This window comes from Athene cunicularia, assembly GCF_003259725.1.
Source record: "Athene cunicularia isolate RWA chromosome 1 unlocalized genomic scaffold, athCun1 chr1_part1, whole genome shotgun sequence".
NCBI lineage: Eukaryota > Metazoa > Chordata > Aves > Strigiformes > Strigidae > Athene > Athene cunicularia.
Genome location: NW_020799091.1, coordinates 27,235,960 through 27,253,543, shown reverse-complemented (window position 1 = coordinate 27,253,543; position 17,584 = coordinate 27,235,960). Strand labels below are relative to the sequence as shown.

Sequence of the window (17,584 nt, the reverse complement as noted above, 5' to 3'; positions counted from 1 at the left end):
GTACACTACGAAGTACATGTGTGGACTCAACTTTTGCTGTTGCTGTGTAATTACCTGGTATCTAGGAGCCAGCCTGTTGGAAGCCACTTCTGTCTACACTGTACTTCAGGGGTGGAGGCTGAAATCTCTCTTGAATGACCAACAGCATTCTACCAACTGTGTGCAGCTTGAGGTGCAGGATAGTGAGCCAGGGTCGCTTACATAGTTCAAGCTTCTATGCAAACCATATATCCCTGTAGGTAGGGTTTTCACATAAGACTTTTCCTTACTGGTTGGAAACTCCTATGTTCTAGGCTGTAGCTGTTGCATGTCTTTGAGAAGAGCCTGGCTCTACCCCCTCCCATGACTAGGGAACTGTAGCCTGCAGCAAAATACCTCCTCAGCTTTGTTATGTGTGAACAAAGTGCTTTCTCCACCATGCATCCTCACTGCCCTCTGCTTGACTTACTTTAGTATGTCACTGCTGTTCTTGTACTGTGGATCATGAAATTAGATGTGGTATTCCCCATCTGCTCTGACCAATACAGTGGCTCTGAGCAGAGCTCACCTTTGCAAGGGTGCACTGGCTCACGGTCAGCTCCTGCAATGCTTCAGAGGCTGCATGTGGTGTTGCACATAAACTGCCCTTCAAGGTTATGGGGTGCTGGCAAAGTTCATGTAAGCCTTGCATCTCGGCTAGAGAAAAGGAAGAAATGCCCACTGATACAGGAGTGAGACCAAAGCTGCGTCACTAGAGGGCGATGGAGCAAGGCAGCAGACAAGGGCTGTGTCTGCACTGGATGTGCTAGGAGCTGGAAGAGGATGTCCTCCTACTGAAGCCTGAAGTGGCTGATGACTAAGTTACTTTTGGCTTAGCTCAGGCAAATGCATATCGCTGTCCTAGGATGCCCTTTCTAATAGCTTACAGGGCAGTTAAGGTGAACCTTCTTCCTGCTGATGGAGTAAACTAATCTTGTGTAGCAGCAGCAAAGGCTGTAACAGCAAACATCAAGATTTTTCTAGCTAAAGCACAGTTAAGTAAAAACTAAGTAGCTGTATGTAGGAGATACTACATTTCTCTTAGAGAGATCCAAGTAACACTGCTTAGAAGATGCTAACAATAGTTCCTAAACTCCCTGAAGCTCTGGCTTCAAGGTAATAGACACTCATCCCTTACCTATGTGGAATTTAGGGGACCTGTGCTGGACTTCTGGCATTCTTCTGGCAGGAAACTGACCCTTAAGAGTATATCATGGTACTCAACAATCTAGACAGACACTTGGAAGTGGAATTGAACCTTACTCTTAGAACTGATTTTGGTACTAACAAAGCTAAAGGCCAAACTATGGGCTTTATTTTCCATAGTAGATTATGTAAAAATCTGCAGCTGTTTCACAGCACCTTGTTGTGGCTGACACTTTCCCTTCAGTTTTGAGGGCTTTATTACATTCACTGATTGTAAAAATCTTTCCTGTTACTTCTGGAAGGGTGGTGACACCAACTCCACCCTCTCTTTGCTCCTCAGGTGAACAAGCTTGTTAATTATTGTTGCATAAACAATAGTCAGATATGCAGTTAATCAAATCAAACTTTATTCCCATTAATTCCTCTGCCAACATTATTCTTAGCTGAACAACCAATACATGTGTACAGTTTAAGCAGCTGTAAATGGAAAAATTACTGCTTATATCACCTTCAAGAGATAAACTCTCCAACTGTGTCTATTTCAGCCACCAGCTTCTTGCTGGAGGTTCAGTTCAAAATATCATGCTTCTCTTGAAGCTTCAACTTTTGTATTAAAAACTGCAACCATGAGCTTTAAAAAATGAAAGCAAAGACAAATCTAAGAAATAGATTGAAATATTCCACCGATGTGGAATCAATCTTCAACTTTTCATAACTATTAGAAACATGTACAAATATACTTTCTCTGGCTAGACACCTTTGAAAAGAAGGGGAAGTCTAACAACTCTTAAAGCTTCACCCTCCTACCTGGATTATTTAAACATTTGGTATAAATTCCTTTTGAAGTACTGACAATGTACAGTAATACTGCCCCTAATGTACCAGTCAAGGTGAATTGGTGCAAGACAGTGAAGATTCTCCAACCACACCCTGCTCTAACTGCCTCATCTCATGGGTGTATGAAAGGGGGAATGAACAGTTTGTTGCTGCATGTGAAGGCTGGGCAAGCAGGAAGAGTCTGTGGAACTGCAGCAACCACCTTTCAGTGCAGTGGAGGAGCCAGTTTAAGCACACCCTGGCTGCACTGCAAGAGGCAGGAGGTAGTGACATGCTTTCACCTATGCCTAAAGCTTTTTCCTGTTTCTGGGATCTGAAAGGGAAGCTGTAACATGCAAAATTGAGCTCTTCCAGCTGTGACTGCTGTCAGTCACTGACAAATTGTGCTAATCCATGATTTTGGTGGATCTGAGCACTCTGTGTCCTCCACAAGGGTGGGCTGTCACAGCAGTGTCCCCCTGTCCAACTCCAGGCCTGAGTCTTGCACTGTGCTGCTGAGACCTGCTTTGCCTTCTCCCAGGATAGGTAGTAGCTGCCTCTTACAAGCAGTGGTTGCTTGTATAAAGAACATCCTACTTCAAGAATCAAAGTGGCATCTAGAAATAGGTGTTCCTGCATTATTTTGGGTAACACTCACTGCATGTTTAATCAAGTAACATGACCAAGCAGTCATGCCCTCCAGGCCTGAAGGTGATACAAACTATCCAGTCATATGAGCTTTTTCCACTCCGCTGAAGGAGACACAGCAAGTGGCAGGACTCCAGCCCAAGTGAGCACATGTTACGCCATGGAGACGACAGTGTCAGTTGTCTTTAAAACCTCAGTCCTGACTTTTTGCTCCTCTTCAGCTTCTTGCCCTTCAAGCACATGGACTCACTCACATCAAGGTGACCCAACCAGGAGCCTGCACAAAGCTACAATTCTGTGCTCAGCACCAGCAGCTATTTCCAACAGTCTCCCTTACACTAAGTGCTTAATTCAGTGGTGCTTAGTATACTCCAGCACTTCTCAAAAGGATTTAGAAAATAAAATGCTGCATGGACTCCTTAAACCCAGTAACTACATGTTTTTATCTCAAATACAGGCATACCTCAGGCTCCAAGTCATACAAGTAAAGGTAAGGGGTGAACACTTCCTATTTTATAAGCCCAGAGTACACAAGTTGGACACTGCCTGCCATGACCCTGGAAAGTCAGAGAGCAGAAGAGAGCTGGAGAAGGGCAGGCATCTAGATGAGGGATATGTAGAAGTCAGCCATACTCAGCAAGATTAGACAGGACTGCTGTTACTCTGAGTCAGACACTTGTCAGCAACATCTGAGAAAGTGCACCACCACAGCACAGATCTTAAAACAGTGCTTTGTCTTAAACAAAACACAGCCTACTGCTGCATGTTACATTAAACCCAACAGGTCAACATGAAGTCTTTTTAGCACCATTATAGGTCAGGAAAATAGATTTATGACATGCAGTGTACCTAGTGCAGACTCTGCGAGATGGAGATAATCCTGCTGGTCCAATTTAAGCAGCATGTACACATCTATAGAAATCACCTGAATTTAAAAGATTACAAATCCTAAACTGGAGTTGAGTTCCTAAAATTAGGTCACTGTTTTGGCCCTACTCAGACCATGATGTGATCTACAGGCTTTTGATCATTTATTTAAATAATCCTTAAACAACCATTTGTTCTCCATCTGCTGGAAGGTATCAGTACGAATCTATTTGTTTCATCATAAGTTTCCGGCTGTACTCATAGGCAAGAAACAGTGCCCCGTTGGCCAGGAATGCACGGATCATAGTTGGCTTTAGTCCAGAATACAAGGCAAGTACACCTGGAAATGAAATTGGAGCCAGTTAGCAATTTATTAAATTGCTTATCCACATCAACCACTGTACTTTTACCTTTGAAGGATACTGAAGTAATGCTTCTGCTTAGAGGGGCATGCACAGAGAGCTGAACTCGCTGGTGAAGCTGCTAACCACAATGTTACTGGATAGTGGTAGACAAGTATCTGAAGTTTTAACATGAGTTTAGCCATCCCAGTGCTTACATTAGAAACTTATCTCAGGTATGACAAGGTTTTCAGAACACTACCTTGGCCATCCGGGGAATCCATTCACAGCAGCTGTACCACAGCTGGCAAGGGGACAGAAAAAGAACAGGACTCTGTTGGAGCTGTGCCCCACATCAGAGTCCCACTCTGATGATTATCCTCCCTAGCAACAGGGCCAGGATTTTGTATCTGCTGCCATGTACATTCTCTCACCATCTTCTGAAGTGCCTGGTGCAGTTCCAGAGATGAGACACTGAGATAGATGCCCCAAGCTGCCAGGCCAGATAGGACTGATTTACCAAACAGCCATATATCAACTTCTAGAGGTGAAGAAAAATTCTTTACTGAACTGGTTATTTCAATTTTCATGTACAGGGTTGGTGATGGGTAATGGAGCTCAATGCTTTACCTGCTTTTAATGCATAATGAGCGTGAATTGTCTCCTAAACCAAGAGGCATGGCAGATGCAGCAGGTCTTGATTTCTAGATTCCAAGCTTTCCAGGCTACATGAAGCATCAATACTTCTGTTTGTTAGAAACAGCCACTGTCTGTCTCTAACACATTATCAGTGGACTAGATTTCTTAAGCAGCTTTTGGTACTGGAGGGTATAGATTTCAGTCCGTAGCCCTACAGATTCAGTTGATATGCTGCATACTCACCTTCAGTTCTCACAACAGTTACAAACGTCCCCATAAAGCCTGCCTGTTTTCCAGCCATTGAGAGAACCTGAATTCTAGATTTGACACAGTCCACGGGATACACAGCAATCCACAGACAGCTGCCTCCAAAACCTCCACTCAGTAGCAAAGGAATGGGACCTGAAGTTAAGAAAAGCTTTTATACACACCACAAAATATCCACCAACATAAGTATCACATTATTTCATCTACAGAAGTCAAGCAGTGTTCTCCTCAGTGTTCTCCTCTGTGTTTTCTTTATGACTGAAAAGCAGTTTCTGCTCCCCCACAAACCTTTAAGTTAATTTTAAGCCACTGGGAAGTCACAAGTCTAACCAGAAGCTCAAAGGTTATAAGGAGTGCCTCTTAGATTACTGACCATGTAAAAAAGCATAACCTAGAATTCTGTTTTGACTGTATTAACTACATTAACTCCACTCCTTTCACACTTGTAATCACTTTCCAAGGCTAATCATGAAATGGATTAGAGTAACATCACATAGTGTCACTAATCACCTAAACAGATTTACTTGGTACAGTGCAGTTTGTGATCAGTCATTTTTCATGATGCAACCTGATTCTGTGTATCAGATCAGATGTTGATAAACCTTTTGTAACAGCAGCAACCAGAGTGCATGCAGCTAAAATCCTAACTCCCAGCAAGACAAAGTATTTCAACAGGAGACAAGCTGTCATTATTCTGGCATCTCTTCATTTTTTAATTTCTACTTCCCCATCTCAGTGCTCTCTTACTATCATTGTAATTATATCTAACAGTCTGTTCACATGTATGCTCACTGTTCAAGAGAATACAGCTAAAGATGTAAAGTAAATCATTCTAAACAGCTGATGAAATAGTTCAGAGTTGTGTTACACTGTAGGGTCAGATATTTAAGTAGTTTTGTAGTATTACTGTTAGCTCACTGTATTTATTTCTCCATTTAGAATACATTCTGCCCCACTGTAAAGTGGTCACTTCAATAATTCATTACTATATATACACAAAATGAAGACCTCCATATTTTCTACATCCAGTTTCCTTGTTTTACATCTATTTTACAACAGCTGTGAATCATTAGCACATCTTCAGGGAAGATATGTGCCCCTCACGCCCTTTATGACCCCCTGACAGCATGCTAAAATCCACCAGGAAAAAAGAGGTACCATACCTAACTCATCTTTTGATCTCCCAGAGGCAAAGAATGTCCGACTCAATTCATACCCTCCAAAGAAGAAGAAATAGCCTGGGACTTCCCGCAGCAAAGTGCTTGACAGGCCACGGTAAAATCCAAGGGGACCATCCTTTTGAATAACACCCTTCACTACTGACCAAACTGTACTGAGAGAGAGGTTGATCCAGTTAGTGATGCTTAATAGCCAGATAACTAGAAGGTTACAGAATGATAGGCAACTGCAGCAACAATTAAGGATTAGACCCATTGTTTAGACAAAATAATTCAACTAAGACTCAGAACAAGATCCTACTGGGAGCCCTTCACTGGCATCCAGCTTTACTAGTACCTCAAAGACCTCCAGGCTCCAACCCTCCCAGCCCCAACTCTTCTCTGGTTAACAGTGCACTACAGATGTGACACCAAGCCAATACAGAATTAAGTATCACACATAAAAGGGTTTCAGAGTTACTGGGCAGGGTGTATACTTACTTGTGTCCTTGGACTATTTTTCCTGACAACTGCATTTCATGCATGGCCTGCAGTCGGCACTTCACCAGCTCTGTGGGACAGAGGACAAGGGTGGCAAAGGCAGAGGCGAAGGAGCCTGCAGCAGCGTTCTGCAGATCACTGCAAGAGAGAAACTGCAGAAGGTATTTGGGCACTGACCTTCAGTGCAGTGGAGCCACTGCACCAGCAATCAGCCTTCTGAACCTGTACTCTAAATATCATCAAGAAAAGCCTGACACAGTCTTGGGGGAAAGTCTCAAGGGAAAAGGGCACTTACTTGATCTAGGGAGATAAGAAACCTGGCTCATCCCATCATCATATACAACTCAAATACATCCTCTTGACACCCAAGAAGAGATCACAACCTTTACCTTTTTTGCCATACTTTAGTGATTGCAGCAGAATAAACACTATAAAAGCCAAGAAGGATAAAATTTGATAAAGATTTCCATAGAGTAGTTTTACTGGGCAACTTTTGGGTACTAGTTACTTCCTCAGAACAGGAATCATCATTACCTCATACAGATGTCAGTGTTTTCAAATTCACCTTACCACTATTAATACCAGTTTTCAATGGAGGACTCTAGAAATCTGAAACCAAGACACAATGGACCACTATAATCTTTCTATGGATGTACATGTGAATGCAGCCATGTGCATCAGAGACAGTGCAAACACCACTGAACAAGACAGCACTATAATCTGCACTGACTCACAGTATTCCAAAACTGGGGTTTACTTTGCGGTTATTTTACACGTATCATGAAGTCTGGGCTGCCAAACTGCTAGGACTCAAAAGGCTGGTACTCCAGGATAAGATATACTTTAAACACATTCCTACAGACACTGGTGTGTTGCACAGGAGCTGCACAACAGCACAGAACAAGTGGAGCTTCTCCCTTCTTTCAGAACCTGGGAAGTCAGCACAGCTGAGACCGCCCTTGCTGCTGCACAGAAATTCTTTCCATACACAGGAGATGTTTGCCCTGTGCCCAGTAGTTTTATACATCTACAGTATTAAAGATTAAAGCTACAACTTTTCACCTTGCAGAAGCATCACAGAACTGAAATTGTCACATGAAGCAAAATGGCAGTGACAAGAACTGTCAAAGTGGAAGAAGTCAGTAGCTGCCTGCGGAGCAGTGACCACATAATATGCAGTAAGTAAGAACTGGCAACATCGACTGCACAACAGTGGCACACAAAGCCTGGCGTAACAGGGATCTGAAATGCAACTCTCTAAAGCTCGAGACGGAGCAAGGCACCAAGCCCTACAGTTAAGCAGCTAAGAGCTACAGCAAGGCAATAGGGTTACACATTGGAGAAATCAGGGTAAGATTACATGGAAGAGGTGCCTTCTAACTATGCCCTAAAGGGTGCACAGGATCCTTCCTCCTTCAGGAGAAAAAAAAAAAATAAAAATGATGCTATCAGACAAAAAGAATTGACATATGTACATAAAGCATTAGATTTAGCTATAATTCAGATACTTTCTACTTTTGCCCTCTGATGTTTAATTTTGCATACAAAAACTCTACTGGACCTGCTGTTTAGGCTTTGGTCTTTACTATAGGGAACCTCACTGCAGAAGTGATAAGCCTTGAATGCTGTTCAGGTTTCCTCTCAACTCAAAATGCCTAATTCAGTAATTTTTCTGGATGGGAGAGTTTTGATCATACATCACAGGAAGAAAATTAATCTACTCTTAACACTGCTGCTTCTTCTATAAAAGGTATTTATCTTGTTTTTTCAAAGAAAATAACCCGCTGAAGATGACTAGTCACGTATTGAGAAAGTCAAACTGAGGTGAACAAGGATAATAGTTCTCTCAGTTTAGACTTTGGCACAGAATGACATCAGTTTGGTTGGACTAAATGGGCACTTAGACAAATGGAATTTAGCACTTTTCCTTCCATTTGGTTGTCTCACTTTAGACTTTAACATGGAATGAAATCAGTTTGGTTGGACTAAATGGATATTAAAAGATAAATGGAATTTAGCATTTCTCTCCATTAGTTTTCTTTTTGACTCATGCATCAGTGACATGCATTCCTTTAACTGGAGAAACTGTTGTTTTATAACTGTTTTGCAAGGTTCACTCACTGACTGGGGTATCACTGAACACAAGAAGCCTAGGCAAGCTTATTCCCAAGCCATTTAAAGGTGTGACTGGAAATGTAACTTAAAGCAAAATCAAACTATTGTAGCTGGTTTTGAGAAATCTCAAGCATTACAAAATAATGAAAAAGTGAGAAGCAATTGCTTATATACAGGTGAGAAAAATAGTCAGGTTGACCTCAGTTTGTAACTTGATGTATTTTCTTCTTTGGACTAAGATAGCATGAGAGTTTTTAAACAGCAGAGGCAATGAAGATAATTCTAGTTCTTTGTGTGTCATGTCCAGATGTTAACCACATCATCAGGGTTTCTTCCCTCCTCTACAGCACACAAAAGCTTCTTGACTCTCCCACAATAAGAATGGGTGGAGACATCCTGGACAGACCACGTGTACTCAGGGCACCACTGCAGACCATGTCAATTCTCTCATACATGCACCTCATAAGATGCCCCCACAATGATCCAGAATAAGAGATCAAGGAAGCAGCATCAATGGAGAAATCTTTCAAATACATTTAAATCCTTTAGTGTTTTATCCTAGCACAGCCATGCAATCACACTATTTGTTCTTCAATCAACAATGTATTAAACAGCCATCCTGGGTCTGAAAAGTATCCATTTACCTGACCAAGGAAAGAGAGGTCAGACGTCAGAGGTACTTGCTATTGCTACATATTCAAATTATATTCCCATTCTGTATTCTACTCCAAAGATGTGGAATAGTACACCTATGTCTATACTGTTTGAAAGTTTCCTGCGCTACCTCCCCAACATATGCTGTAAACATGCTCAGTGCCTTGAAGAGATGATCCCAGGACCTCTGCAAGTCTGTAGTCTACCTCCCAGGAGGGTCATAAAAGATGGTTAAGCAGCAAATCATGCGTTGGTAGGCCTTCCTCCTAACATTTGAGTGGGTAGTAAAAGATAAGAGGTCTCTAAGTTGAGCAAGCAGAAACCCCCTGATCTAAGAAAGCAATAAAAAAAGTGGAAATGACTGTCTCAGCTGAGGTATTTCAACTGTCAGAAAACAGTGAAAGACAATGCAAGTAGAGAACAATTAATATAATTTGTCTCTTCATCACTTCATATTCCCTCATAGCAGGCCTCAACCTTAAGATACAACATCTTAACACGTGACAGGAGAACACCTCACTTAATGCCACTTTTAGATACTTGTCTTGCACTCAGGTAGCTACCTATGTCATGTCAAAGATCTCAAATGCAGATTCATGGCCTCCTCAGCTACTTTCATTTGGAGACAGACATGACAGAGGCAGAACAAAGTTATTAATAAAAAGATTAATGTGGTTAACCTTGCATCACCCTTTGAATGGAGTTAGGACAGTATGAGAAATCTTTTACACTGTGAGGCAGCACAACGATGGAGAAGGTGCAGCTACTTTCAGTGCTGCACCAAAGACATACCTTGAGAAATGTGGAACAGTAAGGCACATGGAGACTGCTGGACCACTGACAGCTCTAAAGTGATGCCCCTGGAGAAAAGCCATCCTAGCTAGAAAAAGATTATGATCATTATGCCAGTGCATAAAACCAGGACTTGTTCACACCCTGAATACTCCGCACAGCTCTGGTCTCATAAGCTAAAAATCCAGTCATGTCATGATTACAAGAGTTTGAGAAGGACAGTGAGGACAGCTAAAGGAACAGCTTCAGAGTGCTCACTGACTAGGAAGGATGGGATCCTTCCATCGATGAAGGGGTGGGGAAGAGGAGCATGGAGCAGTGGACAGATCTACAAAATCCCAGGTAGCATGGAGACAGTGGGAAAGGATCAGCTGCCTCTTCTAGTTACAGAATTAATGACTACCACTCGCAGAACTCCCTGCCAAAGTGTACTGCAGATGCAAGGAACTTACAAGAATTCAAGAGGAGACCAGACAAGTGCTTCAGAAGAAATCCATAGTCACTGACTGGATCACACAAGGATCAAGAAATCCTCTGAACTAAGAACACAAGTCTGGTAGAGAACTCACAGTAAGTATTAAACACCTCCTTTCTCTTTTCTCTCTTTAGGCAGCCACTTACTGCCAGTGCTGCAGACAACACACTGTGCAAAATTAAACCTTTGATCTAACCATGATTACATTCCAGCTTTTGAAACTTAAATTTTTAAAAGCAAGGCAATATTAGAAAAGTTTTTCCCCTTGGTATGCCTCCCTGTAAGAACTACTACCTTCCCTGTAAAATGAGAACCACCTAAAGGTCAAGGGAATACTAACTTTCAGGTATTGCAATGCTCAGTCCGTTTAGTAAATGTATTCCAGGTCTTGAATATTCCAGTTAAGTTGCAATTAAACCAGCCAACTGCAGCAACAAGTAGATGGCTCTGTTGTAGTTAGACACCATATCCTAGCACAAAGGTCTATATTCCAAAACTTATTACAATGCATACTGGCAGAGGGGGACTGGGACATCAGTTATGCTCTGACAATACAGTACTTGCAAATAGCAGTTGCATAGTTTTTATTTCCTTTAAAATCCGAAACAGATTTCTATAACTAACCTGAGCTTTGTTTTCCTGTCTACTCCGACAATTCTTCTCACAATTTGTTGGCAAAATCCATAGCACATGAACAGAACAGAGTTCTCTGCAATGTTGGCCACAAGTGCTGGTGTAGTTCCCTTGTAGAAGCCTTGAAACCCCACTTGCTTGTAGGTTTTCACAAAACAGTCTACAATTCCTTTGTACATGTTGGGGAATGTCTGCATCTTCACCTTTGCAGTGTCAAAGGGCTGGCCAGTCAGCACACATGCTGTCCCACCTAAACAAGCGGTGGAAGAGGGTGGATGAAGGTTATCACAACTGAAACATCTATACACAAACGGCACTATTAGGAAAATCACACAGAAAGCAACAATTAATTCTCCACAGGAAAAGACAACTGCACTGATTTCAGCACAATGGCATCAGTTATCATTGGTGAATTTAGTTACCTGAAGAAAAACCATGCATAAAAGCAGTAACAGCTTAAGTCTCATTAAGCATTTCTTTACCTTATTAAGAGCAAGAATCTAAATGAATTGATTCACCTACATAAACAGGTACTGAATTAGAGATATTGTTCTGAAAATCAAGTCACCTGTGTAGAGTTAAGCAACATTTTCCCTTGTTCATTAATGCAGTGGTTCAGAAGACATCCAATTTTACATTCTAATAACAACAACCTGACAGATTTTGAATCAAGTGAGACAAAGACTCCTCCAGGACAAGAGGAACACTGCTGAGATAGTGCTAAAACAGATGAGACAAATTGTTAACCAAAGACTCAATCCCTTTAGTTCAAAACTCCAGATGACTCTTAAGTGCATTTATTCCTACATACTAGAAGAAAGTGTCCAGTATAAGCTGAAAAAGGGCAAAAGGGCAAAGTTCCTCAACCTGTTATCTTTTCCAAACTGAACTGCAAGGTCAATACCCTGAAAATCTGTGAGATATTTCAATCAATACCAGTAATCACTTCTCCCTCAGTGCACTGTTCTTCTACATGAACTAACTCAATTCAGAAGTCTGCAGGAAGAGCTAACATTACACTTTTTCAGTAAGAAATACCCACGTACACTGACAGCAATCTATTAGAAGCCAGTAACTAAGAGGAAGCATATGATAGGTGTACCTTATACAGACTTTATGATTTTGCTTTTTTAGCAAGAGATAAGAACTATCCTAAAATGGAAGATCATCTTTAAATGTTTAGCTGACATTTAAAGCACAGCTGACATGCATATATTGTAAAGAGAACAAGTTAACAAGATGATTTTTTCAGCTATGAAACAGAAGTAATTACCTGTAAATGCAGATAAAGTAAAGAAACTGAAATAGAAGCATATGTGTGAATCCAATTAAGATTAGTTATTTTTCTTCTAAGTGGGGAGAATAAGAGTAAGCAAATAACCAGGGTTATTTTCAGGCAATTTTACTCATGTTATATTGCTGCTGCTCTGTAAAGATGTACTTCAGGACTTTAAGAGGAACTAAAGATCTAGCTGCCATAAAACCTCAAATGGATCATTAAAAGCTTCAGAGCAAATTATGCAAGGAAACATGAAGAGCTTTGTGAGGAATAACCAAGGAAGAAAGTAGCTGGCTCTGACCAGTAACACCCATGTCAGTCTCAGACGAGAAGCAGAGCTGGAAAGGCTCAGCCAATGCCACCTGCAGGCAAGTCAGGTAGATTTTAATCTAGAGGACAAATGCCAGGTTCCTGTGTAAAGGCAGACCTAAAACATCCATGTGTAGTAAAATAATGGCTGTTGGAAGAAGCTCAAGAAAACCAGGAGTGGTCTTGGGCATGCAAAACTAAAAAATTGGGAGCTGACTGAACACCTGTTCCAAAAAGAGAAAGGGCTCTCCTTATGCTGTCATTGGAGGTAGCACAAGAAGCCCAGTAAACTACAGCAATGAACTTTGTAAGCTTCAAGGTAAAGACCAAGAGTCACAATTAGTATCTAAAACATTAAAGAAAACAATTCTTCCAGCCAGCAATACAGTGAAAAAAAACCCAAACAAAACAAACCAGAAAAAAACCCAAAAAGTCAACCATGCTTGAATGTTCAGACAAATGTGGTTATAATAATGACATGGGAACAGTGGGGAAAAGAATTCTACTTAATCAGTAAAGTGATCAGAGGTTGCTCAGATCCTAGGCAAAGAACTATGACCCACAGGCAGCTGAAGGACTTATTGTTCAGAACTTACAGTCTTGACTAACTGGTAAGTAATGACATACTGGGACAAATATCTGGAGAGAAAGGTAAAACCAGGTTGTGCATTTGCTGGAGGAACTAGCTGTTTGCCTAAATAACACTTTTCTAAAGGGTACAGACACATATGTAACACAAATGAGCACTACCAATGAACATAGAATGAACAAATACAAAGCAAGTATGTGGAAGTAGCAAAGAACAATGATTTAGGATTACTGAAGTAATTTTCAAAGAGGTCTGACTTCCTTCATCTTATTCAAAGGAAGGAGAACTTTACCAAAGAAGAAAACAGCATAATTAACTCCAAGATCCTCTAAGCAATACTGCCAAAACCAGGGAAACCTCAAGTGCATGCCCTGTTAGCCTGAGTGTGAGCATGGAACAGTATCGCCAAGAAATGGATTTCTAAGCTGATGCTAGTTTCCAGCTCTTGTAGTCACCAAGAGCTTCAACTCAGAAAGACAGCTTCTAAGCCAGAGTGCTCCACTGCCCTGGACATTAACCATTCCTCAGCTGAAGTACGAGGAAGAAATGCAATCACACCTCCTATTTAAGCACCTAGGAACACCCACAAAAACATCAAGAACTGCACATATATGAAGTTACTACTTTGGGAAATAGAGCAGATAATAGCTATTGTGGTGGTTTAGGCCCTGCTGGGACCCAAGACCATGCTGCCACTGTCCCTCCTCCACCCTCAGACCAGACAGGGCAAGGAGTGAGATACAAACCCCGGGGATGAGATAAGGAAAAATTTAATACAACAGTGCAACAACAAACTGAACAACAACAATAACAGGAGATATACTGCACGGAATACAGCAAGTGAGGGTACTGAGTGAAGGTACCAACCAGGAACACAAACCGTCCCAATGCTCTTCTCCACTTGGGCACCCGAACATGACTTCAGCATGGTACCCAGCTAGAGCTCCCTCTCCACTGCTGGGGAAACTTAACCCTATCCTAGCTGAACCAGGACACTTATTTACTGAAGATCCAAAACCCAAGGAGAATAAACAGACTAACAGTAACATTTTTTATAAGGCAATAAAAGAATAATAGCAGAAACACTTCACTTGCAGAGAAAGAGTGTTGTCTAGTAAATTAACAAATTTTTACAAAGGCTAACAAAGCAGGTATTACCTGGGCAAAATGTGGCCGTAGATGGAATGCTTTATGAAGGTGCCACACTGGACTCATGTTATCTGTCACCCCTTGATTTCAAAGTGCACTAAGGTTAACTCCAGTCTGACAAATGACCTCAAATAACTACCCTTAAAATGCACTTAACACCATTAATACCATCATAAAAGGACCAACCAACTGCATTAGCTGTTGTATGGGAAAAAAACCTATTAAATTGTTTAGACTGCTTCCAAGAGTACATTAGACAAATCTTTCCTTCCACCTTTTCTGTATAAACACTGCCAGTTTAGAAGTGTCAAAAAGACCTCTTTTCTTTGGCAGAGTTAAAAACCGATTCACCCCTCAGCCACGGACATTACCAACATGGTAATGTTAGTGAGACAATGCAACTGTTTCCACATTTGTGACTGTCACAACTGGTTCAGCAAAACTTTATAGCACAGACTTAACTGGAAGTTAGTTGAATGAATTCATCATTAGTCCTACTACTAAGCTTCCTAGCTTTTGAAGATTCACATCAGGATGTTGTCTGAGCTAATAACCCTTCACAGAGTCTCTTGCCTGTTTCAATTAGAGCAGGTTCCTGTGACAAAAGGAGCATCTCAACCACTCAACACACTGTTTAAGTTCATTCCAAAACTCTGCTTGTGACCAATTCTTAAACTCATGTAAGCACGAGAACTAACACTGAAACTTAAATCTCCTTCTGGAAAATTATTAGTCTGGAATAAGGCTTACACCTTCACTGTGTGGCAGGGGTTTTACCAGGGAAGGGTGATAGTGATGCAGTTACAACACTAGCTGAGGTCAGCTGCTTCACCTCCATGTCCTTAAAATACAGAAGGCAAGGCTTGTTATAGCAATTGGAAACTGCTTTTACATTTCTCAACGGTATTCATTATTATTGCTCAAATTATTAATGCTCAAAGGCATTATTATTCTGTCTCTCAGAAGTTTTGTGCAATTAAGTTCTCTAGCTTACCTGCAGCTCCTGCTGTGAGGTCAATAGCAGCCTGAATAGCTGAGTTGATCCTCATGCTTCACACTTGTTTATCAGTTACTTCAGAGTGAAGTCTCCTGTTTCCTGGCAGGTGTTGAGACACTTGTCTCCTAAGAGAAGAGAAAGATGAAGCATACACGATTTACAACAATACCTGACAGTCAAAAGCATCACAAGATTGCTTTCACTTCCACTCTTCCATTTACACAGTTCTAAACCATTTACAGACAGAAAATGCTTATCCCCAAGACTGAGATCTAGTATATTTGTATTTTGACTGACTAGTTTTGCTGCATTAGGCAAATCCTCTGGAGTATCACTGCCTAGCTTCAGATTACTTGGGCTTTCCAGTTTCTAGTGTCCATGGATCTCTCAAATGAAAGCAAAGAGTACCCCAGGGAAAAGTGATGAGCATTACCTTTTCATAGATTACAGAAGCATAGTCTCCATCAGGAGTCTAAGGCTAGCTGGCAGGAATATCCCCCCCACCCCCGCCCCCACCAGGATCCCCACCTATAAAGCAAAACAAGAGAATTGCTCTCTTCATGGTGAACAGCAGCTAAGAAAACTGCATTCATGATGCTACATGCACATTTCTACATGGCTCTCAGAATATATGAGTAGAAAGGGAACAAATATGAACATCTAGAATTATATCTGGCTGTCATGTTCCCAGTAAAAGTCCCCTCCACACCAGCATACTAAAACTAAGAATTACATCTCATCTCTCAGGAAGGCAGCTGGAAAGCAGAAATGCAAAGGTGACACTCTCAAACAAAACATTCAAATTAATTCAGTTCTCAAGTTTGCAGTAAGGTACTTTCACTGGGTGAGCAGTTAAAAGATTGCTTATCTGGAGTAAAATCACTGAGCCAAAGAGCTCCCACTGTTACAGAGCCATGCTGCTGAGTGAGACACTTAGCTGGTGGTGCTGTCAGAAGAGTTGCATGAGTCTTAAATCCACACAAATACACACATGAATCATACCCTCACTAACTTTTAAGCCTGGCTTCAAGGACAATATATCAGTGAACAAACCATTTTTCACTCTTTTACCTACTGTGGTGCTTCTTTTGAAGCCTGTTGCTTCCAAAAATATATTCTGGGGTAAGATTTATGGGAAACACAGTTTACAGTAGTCTACACTGAAAGAATTAAAAAACACCCTGTATGAACTACATCCTTTGTACAACTTTTACAAGTACACACACCCGCATGCAATTAAGGCTTTAAGAAAGCCTATCTCTAAACAGATTATTGCCAAATCTTAAAAAACTCCCCAGTAGGCCAAATACTGTCCCTCAGTAACTTCACATGTCCAATCTGTAAAGATAGTTGCATGAATCTGAATGTAATGGGTTTAAAAAAAGATGTATCCCTTCTTTTACAGTAAATGGCACTAATACATGCTATTTCTGAATTGTGGTTACAGATTGGAACTTCTTCACCACTGACAGCATAGCACACATTTCAAAACAGAGGCTACAAGACCAAGTTACACTTCATTATCCTATATACCTCATTAGCGTTCACATAGCACTCCACACTTTTGCTTCTCATTTAGAGGAAGAAAAAAGAGCAAGAGATCAGCGAGACAGCCTCTGAATGAAGGGAATTACTAGAGAGCAACAATTGCCTGCATTCAGTGAAATGTACGCTGCTTGCATCACGCCGAGTGCTTATCAACTCGTGCCAGTCCCCAACGGGAGTACGTGCCAAATCTCCCACAGATACCCACTGATCGCCTGGCAGCAGAAGGAAAAACAGCAATGCCTATAAAAACATGGAAGTTTTGAGAGCCAAAGTTTAGTTTCCTGATCCATAAGAGCACATTATCACTTTCACAAGACTTAAGACTTTAGTCAAAATTACGCCGGTTGTATACACGTACGTACCTTCTCTGCTATTTTTTCCTATTTGCAATAACACTAGGAGATTAAAAACTGCTTGTAGATATAACAAGGCAACAACCGCTGTTACTTCCCAAGCGAATCCAGTCCTCAAACCTGGAGCCACAGAAGCACTGGTTAGTGTAACAGGCCCCGCAGGGTCCTCCAGCCGCAGCCCCAGACCTTCTTCTCTACTGATGCATCCCCCAAACACCAAGCGGATAAACCCAAAGGCTCCCGGGGCCAGCCCGCACGGCCGCTTCCCGGGGCCGGGGCAGGCCGCAGGGC

At 41.5% G+C, this 17,584-nt stretch overlaps 1 protein-coding gene across 4 annotated transcripts; it reads right to left on the bottom strand.

Moving 5' to 3' along the window:
• Positions 1-1,554: 1,554 nt before the first annotated feature.
• SLC25A15 (solute carrier family 25 member 15) lies at positions 1,555-17,380 on the bottom strand. Of its 4 annotated transcripts, none has more exons than XM_026843020.1 (7): positions 17,303-17,380; positions 15,390-15,517; positions 11,061-11,319; positions 6,401-6,538; positions 5,906-6,075; positions 4,719-4,877; positions 1,555-3,835 (listed from the first exon to the last, which is right to left on the bottom strand). In XM_026843020.1, the coding sequence occupies exons 2-7, from the start codon at positions 15,442-15,444 to the stop codon at positions 3,711-3,713; spliced, it is 906 nt and encodes a 301-aa protein (XP_026698821.1). In that variant the 5' UTR covers positions 15,445-15,517; positions 17,303-17,380; the 3' UTR covers positions 1,555-3,710. The 4 variants fall into 4 exon arrangements, with proteins under 4 accessions (XP_026698821.1, XP_026698805.1, XP_026698813.1 ...); XM_026843004.1 differs by lacking the exon at positions 17,303-17,380 and adding an exon at positions 15,826-15,912; XM_026843012.1 differs by lacking the exon at positions 17,303-17,380 and adding an exon at positions 15,826-15,911 and having other exon boundaries at positions 15,390-15,514.
• Between the last annotated feature and the right edge of the window lie 204 nt (positions 17,381-17,584).